The sequence below is a fragment of the Rhinolophus ferrumequinum genome, chromosome 26, assembly GCF_004115265.2.
Source record: "Rhinolophus ferrumequinum isolate MPI-CBG mRhiFer1 chromosome 26, mRhiFer1_v1.p, whole genome shotgun sequence".
Lineage (NCBI taxonomy): Eukaryota > Metazoa > Chordata > Mammalia > Chiroptera > Rhinolophidae > Rhinolophus > Rhinolophus ferrumequinum.
Genome location: NC_046309.1, coordinates 10,038,472 through 10,054,929, shown reverse-complemented (window position 1 = coordinate 10,054,929; position 16,458 = coordinate 10,038,472). Strand labels below are relative to the sequence as shown.

The window sequence follows — 16,458 nt, the reverse complement described above, 5'->3', positions numbered from 1 at the left end:
ATGTTCTAAGGAACATTTCAAGATTGATGTCTGAAGTTACTTAATATCCCTATTGTCTATAGAAGAAAGGCATTTATATTACCCTTGCTTTTCTTTAGATGGTTTTATCACATATGTTTGAAAATGTAAACATTATATTGTTTGGTTTTGCATGTTTTTAAGCTTCATGTAAATACGTAGACTTAAACTGTGTGTTTTCTTCTGCATCTTGCTTTTCTATACTCAACCTTATGCACCTCAATTTATATGTCTTTACATGTGGTGGGACTCCATCATTTTTACTATGTGAACAGTGTTCCAGTGTATGAATATATCCCAATTAATTTATTCTTTCTACTGTTGGTGGATATTTGGGTTGTTCCCAGGCATATAATCTCAGTTACATAATTCTTAAAAAGTGATCTCCCAGGAACCATAATACTGGATGTTCACATTTTTTAAACTGGGATTTTATAGCAGACACTGTCATATTGCAGTAATATTTATTAATTGATATGCATGAAATAGGTAAAATGCTTATTAGTAATATTTGTGTTCTGTTTTTAATAAGATAAATATTATTAATAAAATAAAATGTTTTAATTTGTAAAATAAACCTGCCATAACATAATTGTATTCCTAAAAATCTTCTCCTTACCAAAAATCACATTTTAAAAATAGTTATGTCAGTGAAGAAAAGCAAAGACTTAGAATATTTCTGTACTTATGACTAATAAACTTACATTTTAGTTACATATATATCTTGTTACTTACAAGATGAAAATAATAAATTAGTTGATTAAACCTTTCAGATACAAATTTACTTGCTTTTCTTTTTGCCCTGAGCCCACATGAATAAAAGTCTTCCAGTTTCCTCTTTCACTTTGGCCTTGACTTTGCATCTTTGCTTACAACGTAAGTCACAATTACTAACAATAAAGGAGAGAACAGGATGCCAATATCCTGTTGGTAGTCATCCAAACCAAATTGTGCAATTGCAGTGTTCCAAAGCAGCATCTCTTCCTGTGGTACTGGTTCCCCATCATAATGGGGGTTAACCATTAGTAGTCCACGCAGTGCAGACTTTGTTCTTTATTTAATCATTTGTATTACCGTTGAAGTGTCTGTATAATTTATTGGCCAAAACCTGGGGCATTTTTAAAAATGTAAAGGAATACTATTAATACTTATGCTGGGGCAACAGGCAAAAACCGGAACTCTTTGGCTACCTGGTAAGTATGGTCATCCTAATCTTATATCCAATGTGCATTAGGAAAAGTCATTGTAGAAAAAGTGTCCATATTTAAATACGTTCACACTTCACATCTGTAATCAGTATCTAAAACATTTCATCTTTTGAGAATCTGCTTGCCAAATATGTTTTGTAAATATGTTTGAAAAAACTTTTAGTTTGTTTTTTTCTCAGGATGATCGTTTAAGAGAACCTCTGCAGAAACTGAAACTGGCTGTTAGCAATGTCATGCCTGAACAGCTATTTAAATACCAGGAGGACTGCCAGGCTCGGAGTCAAGCTAAGTGTGCCAAGTATGTACCTTTTCTCTTGGGACTGGCTTTTGCACTTGAGAAATACTTATAGATGTTAGGGATTGGTCTTAAGTGGACTTAATCACCAAGTAGAAATCCACATATACCACTGAAATTGTATAATTGAATATTTTCTAAATTACACATCACTTCCCGTTCAATTGCTTTGATGTCAAAGGCAAAAGATGTGTTGATTTAGTGTATGGGTTTGATGAAAGCAGGTCAGACATTTCACATGTTGACCAACTTGACTTGCTGAGGTTGGACACAAATATACTCTGAACTAAAAGATAAGTGTTCATGCCTTTATATTATAGTTTGAAGACCTTATTTACTAAGTCACTTTATAACACACTTGAAATTCAAAGTAATCATAGGTGGAAAGGTAGATTTTCTGTTTACCTTGTTTTGTGAGTTAACATCCAATTAAGCAATTCAACTTTCTAAGGAGCATATTATAGGCAATGTTGAATTAAAACTTTGCTTCATAAAATGTTTTTCTTTGTTAGGTTGCAGACAGATGAAGAACGAGAAAAAAATGGATCAGAGGAAGATGATGATGAGAAGCCAGGGAAACGTGTCATAGGACCAAGAAAGAAATTCCACTGGGATGACACCATTAGGTAAGATTTAACCAAAGCCTTTGCTTTTAACTAAATAGATAATGCAGGAGTAAGGTATCTTATAAAAACAATATACAGTAAATGGAAGACTAGATTTAAAGCAACCAAAGATTAATATTTAGGAAAAATTTATTCAAGAGAAGATTGATTCGATCCAAATATTTTTAGAGTGCTATCACTTTTATTTTCATACAATGCTTTTTATAAGCTAATTTTTTAGTTATTAAGTCATATACTTGTTTCAGAAGGTGAAGGACTTAATATACTCATGTAATCAGTTATCTTTCTTACCAGTGATCCTGTATCCTAATTAAGGGTTTAGTTAGGACTACCCCTTTCAATCTTTGGTGCCTAGATTAAAGGTACCAAAGGAAATTGTTTCATTTGGGGATTTGGCTGTAGTGCAGTGAAGGATGTATGTTAGAAATTATTATCTTCATATCATCTTTGAATTCTTCAGGTAATATTCTTTACTATTGCTGTCAGATTTGTGGGCTTTTTAAAAAATCTGTTTCAAGCTTAATTTTCTACAATTTTGTAGTCACGTTTATATATAAATATATATCTTTAATCTGTTTAGAACTTTGTTATGTAACCTCGTTGAGATCAAGTTGGGATGCTATGAGTTAGAGCCAAATAAAAGCCAGTCTGCTGAGGATTATCTTAAATCCTTTATGGAGACAGAGGTAAAACCTTTGTGGCCTAAGGGCTGGATGCAGGCAAGGTAAGAAATATGACATCCTAGATTTTATTTTACTTTCTTATTGCTATTATTAAAGATACATATATACACACACACATATATGACATTTTGCTAAAAACCTAATGTATTTAACATTCTATGCAGTTATCACAGATGATCTCTGCTTCAAAAACTTCACGCACTTAAAAGACTATACAATTAATTTCATGGAAATAGAGATATAGAAATATGCATAAAGGTGATTTTTTTTTAACCAATCACTGTTTCTTTTTTGCATCTGAATATGTTAGATAAAAATGGAAGGGGGAAGACGGTTATGAATTTTGGGAGAGTAATTTCATATGGATATTGTGAAGATAAGGAACTGAATGCAAGATTTAGAGTCACAGCCTTAGATTTTATTGAAAGTAGTCAAATGTGGAATGGTATCTCAGGAACTATGAGTAGCCCAACTTAAAGTGTAAATAGTTAAGTAAAGAATTCACTAAAATTCATAGACTTGGCTATTTCAACCTGTCATCTTAAAGAGTTGCATCTTAAATCAATAGATGTCTTCTGTTTAAATAGAGGTGATATGAAAACTCCTCATAAAATAGATTATTGAATTTACTGTACCATTATGACTTTTACTTGGTAAATAAGCAAATAATTTAGCATGTTGAAAATCAAATGCTTAAAATGATAAAGTAATCATGTTATTTATCTGCCATTAAAAAAAAAATGGTGTCCTTTTAATTTTTCCAGAATGCTTTTTAAGGAAAGCCGGAGAGTACACAATCATCTTACTTCTGCTCCGTGAGTAAATGCAGACTCCAGATTTCTTCATTTATTTTTATTCACATTATGTGCTTTAGTAAAAAAAGTATCATTTATTAAATGCTAGGTGAAATCAGACTTAAACATACATTTGGACAATCTCCATGTTACCACCACTGCCTTTAAAAAAAAAAAAATCGTTTGTAATATTGACTATGTAGACCTCAGAACACATTTGTCCATTCCACAGTTCTCAGGCTAGTCTCCAAAACCCTGAATCCGTAACGTAACATGCATTGGCCTGAGATCTGGTGGTAAGGAGCCGTGTAAACAGGAAGGCTCTCATGTTTCCTTAGTTCCTAGGCCTCTGCCCTTCAGTGCTTTTGTGTCCTTTTTCTTAATGACCATCTACATAAGTAACCTATAGTGCTTTCCAAGACAGTTCTACATCCATACTTACACCTCCTTGCCTTGTAAAGGGTTTTATTCCACAAAATTAATATACTCTTCATGTCCTTCCTTCTGTTCAAAACTGATATTTCCTTAGTGATGTGATTACTAAGGAAGGTCTCTTATCCTCCTGACAGGTGGTAGAAAGGCAAGATTTTTTTCTTTGGTTACATTTTTTCGGTGAATACTGGTTAACTCAACAAGAATTTTTTTTTTTTTTTAACCTACAACTTAGGGCTAATTCTCTGTAGCCTAGAAGTATACTATTAAGGGGTTAATAAAGTATAAAAATTAGTAAGTCACTCTGCTAAGCGATCTGGTTAGCATCTGTGTAACATTACAAAATTCCCCCTCTCCTTGTATACACTTAATAATAGATGAACTGTTTTACAGTTCTTAAGAGGGACAGTTTGTTAGTATACCATCAGAGATGTATTGAGTTGGTTATGGTTTTCAGTTCTTACTATTCTTGTTTTTTGAGTATAAATTTGGAGTAATTTGGTTTCATATACAGAGGGTGCCCAAAAAATGTATACACATTTTAAGAAAGAAAAAAACTGTATTAAAATTGTAATGTTCAATAACAAAATATAACTACAAGTCATGTGTATGCATTTTTTGGGCACCCCAGGTATTATAGGTTTACTTTGTTGCACGTGGCTTAGGGGCAGGGAATACATACATACATATATAATTTTTTTAAATATGTATTTGTGTCAATACTGTTTCTGGCCCTTAATTTCCCTATAGGCCTAAAATCACATAGACATTACAATTCAAGTATAAATAATTCATTCCTTTAATTCTAAAGCAGGTGTTTACGTACATCCTCTCCTGCAGGGTTTTTGTTTCTTTTTTTTACAGTTTCATTATTATAACTAATTTTGTTTTGTTTTGTCCCAGAAAGTAGGAATTTATGAGGTAGGTGGGCCCGGAAGTCTTTTGTCCAAGTAGTCTTTATCAAAAAAAAAAACTGAAAATTACTGTTGCCTTAATGAAGTTGTAGATTGGCAGTTTTAATCAAGATACTTGTTAATTTAGTTAAAGACATTTAACTTAGTGAAATAGAAATATTCAGACAATGTGAGGTATTTTAGCTTGTCAGCCCTTTAATTATTCAACAGACATTTGAGTACTTTCTCGTACTGTGGCATTCATAAGATTCTTTTAACTTCCAACAATTTCACACTGGTTTCCAAAGGTTCCAAGATTCCATGGTATTTCTCCTTGTCTTTTTTTCTGTCATTTTGAGATTTTTATTTGAATTTTTATATTAAAAACAATTTTCTTTAAAAGTTCGAGAAATTTTGCCCCCGTTCTTCTGCCCCCCACCCCAAAGCCGTTATTTCTCAGTCTAGTTGTGTAGGTCACAGCTCCCTGGCCCATGCTGGTATGAGGAGCCTTGCGCTCCTCGTGGCTGAGGCTGTTGGTCGCTGGTCATCGGTTGGCCGCTCACAGCAGCTCACGGCAGCTCTCGCCGGCTGCCGGCCACTCATGCTGGCCACTGGCCACTCCTGGCAGCACATGGTAGCCCAGGGCAGCACATGGTAGCCCAGGGCAGCACAGCAGCCCGCTGCAGCTCATGCCGAGCTCCGGCTGCTCACAGCAGCCCAGCTCCAGGCAGAGATGTTGTTCACAATCTTAGCTGTAGAGGGTGCAGCTCACTGGCCCATGTGGGAATCGAACCAGCGACCTCGGCGTTAGGAGCACGGCACTCCAACCACCTGAGCCACCCGCTGGCCCAAGTTTGAGAAATTTTTATTTTGTTTTTTAAATATTATTTTATTTACAACTTTTTGGCATGAACTAATTTGAGCTTGAAGTTTCTTAAAGCTCTGTTTTCTTATAATTATAAATTCTTACCAATTCTTAGAAGTGAATCTCCTTATGCAGCTTTTTTAGCCTATTTTGAGTTATTTTTATTTTACTTTGAATATTTACATTTAATTTTTTTGAAAAACTTTATTATCTACATTTCCTATTTTACTAATGGTTTGGCCTTTGTTCTAGTTAATCAAACTTGGGGGAAATGTTGCTGTACATTCAGTATAAATTCAGCACTTATATACAGTTCCTCCCTTCCAATGTGCTGTCCAGATAGCAGAAGAAATTATTTACCCATGTAATTACAAGATTATATGTTATAATTTCCTCATGAGTGACCTAACTGCTACTGAAATGGCCTCCTTTTTAATCTTTAGGGCAAAGAAAAAGGTGATTCCTCCACCTAAACCCAAGGTGAAGGTAAGTATTGAACCAAATCTTTCATTAATCATAATGGTGAATGTTGAAAGGCATTCTTAAGATGAAAAGGACGTGGTATTCAGCATAGATCGACATGTACCATACTCAAGATGTGTGCTTTCAAACTTTGTAAAAATCCTAGAACCATTGTATTTGGGAGAATAGATGACTGTGTAGCAGTGAGAAATTTGCATATATTAGTTACACTGTAAGGCTTAACACTACTTAGAACTGCTGGATAAAATATAACAGGTACCCTTTAAAAGCATAGCTGAGATTGCAATATGTAAGAGAAATCCTAAAGTCCCAAACAAAGAATTAGCTGCCATAGTGTTAATCTGCTACTGAAATTTTGGTTGCCTTTTGTGGCATTTGCTGATTTCTATACGTGACCTTATGATTTACTTTTAAATTTCTTCTCAGAGCGCAGCAGATTGGGTTTTCTTGGGCTAATATAGATTGAGAATTAGAATGAAACTGTGCATAAACGTGGGACCCTCAAAGGATAACATCTTTAGTAAGACAAAGGACTAGAAAAGAAAGCCACTCACTAACAGAAATGTTAAGAAACTTGTGTGTCTTTGCCTACGTTCTGGATTAGGAGAAAATAATCCTCCTTGAGAATTTCCCTCAGTTTAGTTTAATTTATTCTACCTCTATGATCTGGGAAAACCTCAAGCTGAGAAAATAACCTGAAGTTTTTAGATTAGTGTTAACTCAGAGCAACTGGCAAATCAAATTCTCTCTGGAAAAACACAGACCTCAACAGCTTATCACAGATATACTGTGTCAAACATGAGCTTCCACTCTGAAAATACAGAATCCGTGAGGAAATAAGTTACTATGAGTGAGTCAGCAGAAACAACAGTATTAGATCCCTAAAAGGACAAGTGATCGAATTATTGGGTTTAGAACATAAAGTAATTTCACTTAAATTTTTAAAAATAATTTAAAGAAATAGAAGAGGGGATTAAAAATATGCTATCAAAATAGATAAGTAGAGTTAAGAAAGAACCAAGTGTAACCTTTAGAGGTGGAAACTAATCACTTGAAATTAAAATTGTAATGAAAGCCCACCCCTTAAGTTTTAGACTTTTCTCATAACCTTCGTCTCTTTGAATAGATGAGTTTCTTTGCTTATAAGGTTATGGCCAGAAGGTCAAAATATTTGTTGCTCTCTGACCGTCTTAACTTTTAATTTCAGAGGCTCTTTGAATACAGAGTAAACAGTCCTCTCAGTAACCTTTGTCTTCTAGTTCAAATAATATTGAGCCAATATTTTATTAAATTTGTTGAGTTCATGCTTTGTTTTGACACTTTATTTTTAAACTCCTAATACCCTCCATTAAGGGTTGGTTAAATTTTGATACATCTATTCAAACATATGATTAATTTATCAGGATTCTAATAATGGATGTGTTAGTATAGGGGAATTACCTGTTTTGTTGCTTTGTGATTAAATTACTTTTTACTTTTTCCCAAAATGGAAAACCTATATTGCTGATTTGGTTTTTCCCCATCGTACGACTCCTCAAATACCTATTTTAATTGGAGAGGTAATATAAGGAAACACAGTGAAAAGAAAATGCAAACAATACAGAAAAATAAGAAGGAGAAAAGTAAAAATACCCAGAAATTTCTGCTCACTCAGAGAAAAAAGCTCAACTTCCTGGTACCCATCTGCCTTCTCTCCTTCTGGATCTCTGTCCCTTCTCCTCCATCCATCCATCTATCCAACCATTCATTTATTCAGATTGAATTAACATTGCATATTAATGGGATAACCTACTTTTGTGAGTGAAATACATGTCCTGAACAATTTTCTCTGCCAATGTAAATCTACACTGTACTCTCTCAGGTGGTTTTAATGTTTTCTTATAAAGAAAAAATTGTTAATACACTTAAAACAGCAATTTTATACTGGTAACGCTACCAGTGTTATTCTGATACACTCCCTCAGTCTCAGTTTCTCTACTTTTTCTAATATTGGAATTTTTACTAATTATATAATTGAATGGCATGTCAAAGCAAACGTGTCTCATCTGCATTACCCATTCATCCTAGCAGACAATTTTTACCTTAATGCATTTACACTACAGACTTCAATCAGGGCTTTTAGAATAGAAGCTTAGAAAAATTGTAATAGCATCTTAACAGCTTGTTTACTGTAGTACCTTAGAAGGTAATGGTAAAGACCCTTGCTCTCCATTCTTTCCCCACTATGGCTAAGGTAAGTGCTGTGGTTGTATAAATCCATATTGTACTACAAGACTTTGGCTTTGGATTTACTTGGGTTTGTTTGTTTGTTGAAACAAATTGAAGAAACATTTGACATTTTCATGTAATAGTTTTATTTCTTGTTAGTCTTAAAAAATAATAAAGTGAATACTTTATATTTCTCTTTTAAGAGAAAGTTACTTTTTAATTCTTTTGCTCTTTGAATATTTTAAACTGTGCTCAAATTCTTACTTTTTTTTTGAATTTTAAGAAAGTTAAATTTTTTTGAAAAAACAAGAAGTATTCTCTGAAGTAGTCATAATTTTAATTCCTAATTCCCTTCTTTTCTTAGCATAGTGCCTTGTTCATAGTGGACACTTAGTAAATATATGTTGAAAAAAATACAAATGACTTCTTCAATAATGAATAGAAAACATAATTTAAGTATAATTGGATTGAATTATCTGGGAGTTTGATGTATCAGTGTCTCTCTATAATGGCTATGGGTAGCCACAGGACAGGGCATACAAAGAGGTAGAAATGCAAGAAAGCAGAAAGTGAGAGCCAGTATCCTAGTAAACCATACTACACAAGAGGGGTAGAGACTTAAGATAAAGACAGAATTCCTCCTAGGTACAAGGTGAATAAAGAGAATTGTCTCTGAACAAATGTCTTTGGAATAATACCTGAAGATTTGACAGAGGGGAGGGAGAGGGGAGTTTCATCAACAGTGTGACGTGTGTGACTGTTCCTTCAGCTTGGTTTGAAGCCTTCTTAGAATGGCTTGCTAAGGTATGCAGCTGTGTGCGACGTATCAGATAGGCTTATGAGCACAATTCATTCCGGAGCTCTATCCTCTCAACAATTATTTTGGTTTTTACAATCTCTGTTGAAGAAGTGTTCCAGTAGCGTTTTACTCATTAGGAGAATTTCTTAGTCCTTTAAAAATAATACTTTATAATTTTGTATTAATCATTTAATTTTTTTCTAATATAATGCTGTTTATGCTAGGAGTGTAGTCCAAAAAAGGACCAGAAAACTCCTGCATCCTTGGTGGCCTCAGTTGGTGGTCCTTCAGCAAGCTCTAGCACATCTGTCGTGGCCTCCACCAGTTCTACACCAGCCCAGGAGACGATCTGCCTTGATGACTCACTAGACGAAGACCTTTCTTTCCATCCACCTGCACTTGATCTTGTTTCGGAAGCTTTAGCTGTTATCAACAGTGGGAACAAGGGCCCTCCAGCAGGCTCAAGGATAAACATGCCAACTGCAAAACCTCGTCCAGGACTGAGGGAAGAAAAATTAGCAAGTATCATGAGTAAGCTGCCACTGGCTACTCCCAAAAAACTAGATTCTACTCAGACTGCACATTCGTCAAGTCTTATTGCTGGTCACACAGGGCCGGTACCAAAGAAACCCCAGGATTTAGCTCATACTGGCATCTCATCGGGCCTTATTGCCGGGTCTTCAATTCAGAACCCTAAAGTTTCCTTAGAACCTTTGCCAGCCAGGCTCCTCCAACAAGGACTCCAGAGGTCAAGCCAGATTCATGCTTCCTCTTCACAGACCCATGTCTCCTCTTCCTCCCAAGCCCAAGTTGCTGCCTCCTCTCATGCTCTGGGAACATCCGAGGCCCAAGATGCTTCTTCGTTAACACAAGTAACAAAGGTGCACCAGCATTCAGCTGTCCAGCAAAATTACGTGACTCCATTACAAGCAACCATTAGTAAATCACAGACCAACCCAGTGGTGAAATTAAGTAATAATCCCCAGCTTTCCTGTTCATCCTCACTTACTAAGAATTCAGATAAGACACTTATGTACCGCCTTCCCTTGTCTACTCCCTCACTTGGAAATGGTTCTCAAGGGTCCCACTCCCTGGTTTCTAGGACAGTACCTAGCACCACTACCTCCAGTAACTATTTAGCCAAGGCTATGGTGTCACAAATCTCCACGCAGGGTTTCAAATCTCCCTTCTCAATGGCTGCATCCCCAAAACTTGCCGCATCCCCCAAGCCTGCCACATCTCCTAAACCCTTGCCCTCACCTAAGCCTTCTGCCTCACCCAAGCCCTCTCTGTCAGCTAAGCCTTCAGTATCAACTAAACTGATTTCTAAATCCAACCCAACTCCCAAGCCTACTGTATCCCCAAGTTCTTCCAGCCCAAATGCACTAGTAGCCCAGAGTAGCCACTCCAGCAGTAACAACCCCGTGCATAAACAGCCCAGTGGAATAAACATCAGCAGACAGTCTCCGACCTTGAATTTATTGCCCTCTAATCGCACTTCAGGCCTTCCGTCTACAAAAAATCTTCAGGCCTCTTCAAAGCTACCAAACTCATCATCCACTGGAACTGTTGGGAAGAATAGCTTGAGTGGACTTGCAATGAATGTACCTGCCAGTAGAGGTAGCAACCTTAACTCAAGCGGAGCTAATAGGACTAGTCTATCTGGGGGAACAGGAAGTGGAACACAGGGTGCTACTAAACCGTTGTCTACTCCACATAGACCATCCTCTGCCTCAGGGTCTTCAGTGGTAACAGCCAGTGTGCAGGTATGTATGTTACATACGTTCATATGATAAAATGTAAGATTTGTAATCTTGTGAGTCCATTTAATAACCTTATTTATATATATATATATATAAATAATATATAGCTTGCTTATTAAATAGCTTATAGCTTTTTTTAGTGAAGTATCACATGCTTTCAGAATTTTTGAAAGACATAACTAAAATGCATATTTAAAACTATTTCACTAAAGTCCAGACAAAGGAGTAACTTACAAATTTAATATGACTAGTCACTTCTCTCTTCCCCACCCTAGTACACTTTCTACGGCCAGCTTTCTTAATTTTTTTCAGTTAAATTTATACATTCATATTATTTTTTCTTTAACCATTTGTCTTTTTTAATCAAATTTTTATTTTGCATGAATTTTGCCTTTACTCATATATAGTTCTCTATGTCAAATTAGTATCAGTAATCCTTTTATACCACAGTTTCCCCTTTGTGAGTTTTTAATTGAAATTTCTCTCTCAGTTAACAGGAGTGCCTCACTCAAGGAGTCTTTTCAAGAAGGCTAATGTGAAAGCTGTTTTACCTTAGCTCTTGCATACCTGGTCGTTTCTGTGCTGTCACACTTAATAGACTTCTTAGGTCACTAATAAGTGTCTCACTCCAAATTTTGTAAATACCACTCAACTGACCCTTGCTTTGTAACTTAGGATTATAGAGAAGTCTGAGGCCATTCTGAGTTTTTGTTCCCTTATCAGTAATGTGTTTTCTCTGCCTAAATGCTAGTAAGATTTTCTCTTTTTTCGTTGAAATGAAAGTGTTTCCAGAATTTGGCTAGATTTATCTCATTTTCATTAATTTTGTGCCTAGAACATGGTAACATATTTCAGTTTCAGACCTGCCTGTTTTTTCAGCTCAAAAATACTTCGTTCTTTTATATGTCTGATTGTTATTTCTGATCCTTTTGGCACAGGATTTTTGAGAACTCTTTATTACTCATATATTTCATCTCTGCCTTTCATATCATTTTCTCTGTTACTGTTTTCATCTTTCTGCCACTTCTTTCTATTCTGAGACTTTCTCAGGTTTGTCTTTCACATTAACTGTTTTGGTTTCTTTAATGTTCTTTTCTTTTTTCTTCCTGAAAAGTAATACATGTTCACTGTAGGCAAATTCAAAAAGAAAATAAAAATCACTCATTTAGTCCACCACTGTGTATATTTTCCTGGTATTTTTTTAGACTCTAAGAAAGTACGTTTTATATAATATTTTGTTTCATAACAAGATTTTTTAAATTAATAATTTATGATGTATTCTTAGGTTCTTAAATATTCTTTGAAAATGACATTGGTTTATGGAATTCTGTTGTCTAAGACTTTGTACTGCTTCCTGTTTATGTGGAGTAGGAATATTTAATGAAAGAATTTTTCCCTTGGTGTTCATAGAGGTTCTCTGCTATTCATTACAAACTCAGCATTAGTATTCAATATACAATTAAAACCCAAATCATCACCGTGCCATTACCGTAGGCTTACAATTGAATGAATTCCAGAATTCTAATATAGAACAAAATTCAATTAACTGATACTTTATTAATTGAAATCTAGGATTAACGTATGTTTTATCTTATATAAAGTTATATACGTTACTTTTATCAGAAATTGGAAAATAACAAAAAACAAATAAACTGATTAGGGATTGATTGTATGTTAAAATTTAAGTTACAGCTAAGATCTGAGAGTTAGTCCACATTCCTTTTTGTATTACCTTTATTAAAATGTTGACTATTTTTTTAAATTAATCTTTACTTAGATCAAAGGAATATGTAAGAAGATTATAACAGAAATGGCAGTTCCCTGCCCCATATCCTCCTTACTAGTGTCAACTACTTTGAGCTCTCTTAGCTTTTTTCTGTGTTTTTAAATAATAAGAATAAATGGAAGACTCTTAATTTATTCATTTTAGTATTGTCTTTAACTTCTCATTATTATAAATAAGGCTTTTAGCACTCTTATATTTTTTCCATTTTCCTGAAAGAGTAAAATTACAAATTTTGGTTAAATCCATGACTGTGTACAATATTATCTCTGTGGAGCTAAATCTTGTACACTATAGTTTCATTTGCTTTCTTACCAATTTTTGGCTTTTTTCCTGGTGTTAAAAAATATGTTGTTTTTTTCACTTGCTTCACTTTCTTTCTTTATCTTTTGTTATCTCTAGACACTATCAGTCTTCTTTTTTTCCTCCAGAAAGCTTCCTGTATTTGATCATTTATCCCAAAAGAACCCACATACTTGGTATGCAAGTCGTTTACCATTTAGTTTGTCTGCATGAATTTGCACGGCAAAATTTGTGTTTCTAAAAGGTACACCCTCCTGGTTTTCTTCCTCTCCGTAATGGCATTATGATTTGGAGACCTTAGTTAGTGTTCCTGCCTTCATATCGGATCCTTTTTGTTCTGTCTTACTGGTCTGGCTGAAGGAAAGGCCAATAATTGAATAAGGGTGTTTCTAACTCTGGTGATCCTAAAGTTTTTTGTTGTTTTTTTGTTTTGTTTTGTTTTGTTTTTAACATACCATCTCACTGAAATCTTACCAGCTACCTAGTGGCCTAGCAGTGTCTCTAGCAGTCCAGTAACTAAAAACTGATTTCCTGTCTGTTTCTGCAAAACATTCAGCTCCTGTCTGAAAGACATCTTTAGCTTTCTACTCATTTGTGACAGGTCCTGAGTTTAACAGAAGTTAAAATCTTTCTGGGTTCAGATTATTACCTCTACCTGCTTTCTATTTAATAACATTCCACTCAAGGTGTTCCTCTTCTTTCTTGCCTTTCAACTGACTGATTTTCTATGATTCTTGTCTTTGCCACTTTGTAAGTCCCAAAATAATTCATTTATTAAACAAATGTTTATTAAGTGTTTGATATGTGCCAGGCACTCTTCTAGGTGCTGGGGAAATAGGGTGAACCCATATTCAAGATTCCTCCTCTTGTGGAGCATATATTCTAGGTGGGAAGATAAGCAAAACACAAATTTTAAGAATACGTTAAGTGCTATGAAAAAATAAAATGGAATAATATGATAATAGAGTTTGATTGTTGCTAACATAGATAAGGGAGTTGGGAAAGGCCTCTGTGAGGAGGCAGCATTTAAGCTGAGAATGGAACGAGCAGGAGCAGCCATTTGGAAATCAGATGGAACAAACAGTCCAGGCAAGCGGTCTGGTGGGTGTGAAGACGCTGCGACAGGAAAGAGCCTGACTTGTAGACTTGCATGGCTAGACTAGGGAGAGAGAGGTGGTGAGGAGGTTGGAGCCAAACCAGAACTGTGTGACGGAGGGCCTTGTGGGCCACAGTAGAGACCTGGGATTTTATTCCGTGCGCAGTGGGAAGCTATTGGAGAGCCTTCTACAGGGGAGGGGCATGGTCTGATTGATATTTCAAAGGATCACCCGTTTTGTAGAGAATGGGGGACAGGTGCACTCACCAAAATAAAACACGTGGTTAAAAAAAGTGTAACGCCCACCACAGGAAGAGCAAGGTTTCCCTTCATATTTTCCCCTGGAAATGAAATGTGGAGGTCATAGAAAGTATTTTTGATTACGGGGCATTATCCTGAGCTAGTGCCTACTTCATGTTGACAACTTCTCCTGTATGTTTCTGAATAATATCAATGGTGGGATACCCCACTTTTGAAAGGTCTTTACCTTCTAGGAGAGAGAAACTTAAAAATGCCCATGTGACAGTTAGATAATCTGATGTTTCGTTTTAGTTTTATAAACAAAATGAGATATAGAAGTATTTTGACAGTACAAAATATTAGACATTGATGGCATGGCACCATTTTTTATTGCTGATACTCAGTTACTTAATTTTGGAAGTTGCCCTATTACATTTTCCATCTATTTTAATGCTTAGATTAGCCTCCTGCAGAAAAGCCTGAGTTCTCCGTATTAGCACTATTTAATGTTTCTCACCAGGGGGCTCCACTTGGGGCTCACTACCTTGGAGTGTGCCTCATCTTACCCTGAGACTACAATAGAATTATGATCAAAAAGAAGAAAGAACTCTTGTTAATTCTTAAATTGGTGCAGGATCCTTTCTATCCAGATTACTTCAAAGCATTATTATTTTTAACTTAGTAATTCCTTCCTTCGTGCACCCATTTTGTATATCATGATTGGCACAATAGAAACACGAAACTAAGAAAGTAGTCAAGTCCAAGCATAAAGTGATAAAGATTTGTGCTTACGTGTTAGAGGAAGTTGTGATAAAAAAAAAAAAAAAAGACTGGGTGTGTTGCCCATGAGTTCGCCTTATCCTTCACTATATGATGCCTAAAAACGACGGTTTCAGGCCTGAGGGGTGGGCAAGACTGAGACTATTTGATAGCAGTTGACATTGCAGATGATGAGTTCAGTTTGGAAATGGCAGATTTTGAGTGAAATTCTTCACTGAACTTCTAGATATACAGCATTGAAATTGAGATGAGAGGGTAGAACTACAGATATAAATTTGAGAGTTTAAAAATAAAGGAGATGATGAAAGGGGAGGCTATTGGAGAGAGTGGCAAAGCCAGAAAGGAAAGCTTCTTGAAGGTGTTCTTCAGTTTCTGTTCAGCAGTGGCATGGACCACTAAATGTATCAGTATCTGTAATGTGGCATATATGTATGGGCAGATCACCTGCCTTCTTCTCATACATGAACTAAGAATTGAAATGATCGACGCTTTATTAATTAGTAATGTTACTGGTAGAATCATCAACACATAAAATAAACCTGATACTAGATAACATGTATCAGGTAAAACATGTAAAATTTTTGGCCGGGGAAATTTAGAGTTGGTAAAATAAGGCTACAAAAGAAAACTCACAGTTGCAGAAACTATAATAGATCACATTAGATACTGAGAAAAATTTATTGTAATCTGTTGATAAGTGCACATAGGGAAGAAATAAGTCAAAATGGGAAAAATTCTTTACCTGTGGTATAGAAAATTGTTCGAAGAGTTAAATTAGCTTTATGAAGTATATTTAATTTCTCAATAAAAGTTCATCAATGTGAGCATATTTCTGATTTAAGTGTTTTTATTCATAAACATAGCATTAAAGCCCAGGTAGAGGAGTGTCATAACACCCTCTAATTTACCTTTTACTTTAGGGAATCTGAGTTCAGAAAAGTAGTAGAAATGGATACCAGCCTCTAGGGATTAAAGAGAGACTAAGTAATGAGGGAAACAGAGGCTATCATTCAATAAGTTTGATAATAAAAGGAATACAGGTAAGTCAGGCTGTTTCTAGGGGTTGAGGAAGAGCCAGGAATAACTGTGGTTGTAAAAAGAGGTGAGAGGTCTCTGTTTATGAGAAGGCAGAGGAAACGTGGAAAAGGTGCAGTACTACTAGATACTTGGACCAGAAAGTTCTGCATAG

At 35.4% G+C, this 16,458-nt stretch overlaps 1 protein-coding gene across 3 annotated transcripts in view; it reads left to right on the top strand.

Moving 5' to 3' along the window:
• UBN2 (ubinuclein 2) overlaps positions 1 to 16,458 on the top strand; it is an 81,839-nt gene that overhangs the window by 39,903 nt on the left and 25,478 nt on the right. For 2 of the 3 annotated variants that reach the window (XM_033098592.1, XM_033098589.1), the window contains exons 9-14: positions 1,406 to 1,524; positions 2,034 to 2,147; positions 2,728 to 2,871; positions 3,595 to 3,645; positions 6,258 to 6,300; positions 9,529 to 11,070. In XM_033098592.1, coding sequence (XP_032954483.1) covers positions 1,406 to 1,524; positions 2,034 to 2,147; positions 2,728 to 2,871; positions 3,595 to 3,645; positions 6,258 to 6,300; positions 9,529 to 11,070 — 2,013 coding nt within the window. Of the gene's footprint in view, positions 1 to 1,405; positions 1,525 to 2,033; positions 2,148 to 2,727; positions 2,872 to 3,594; positions 3,646 to 6,257; positions 6,301 to 9,528; positions 11,071 to 11,557; positions 12,108 to 16,458 lie in introns of those variants that run through there. The other variant, XM_033098591.1, reaches the window with a different exon arrangement.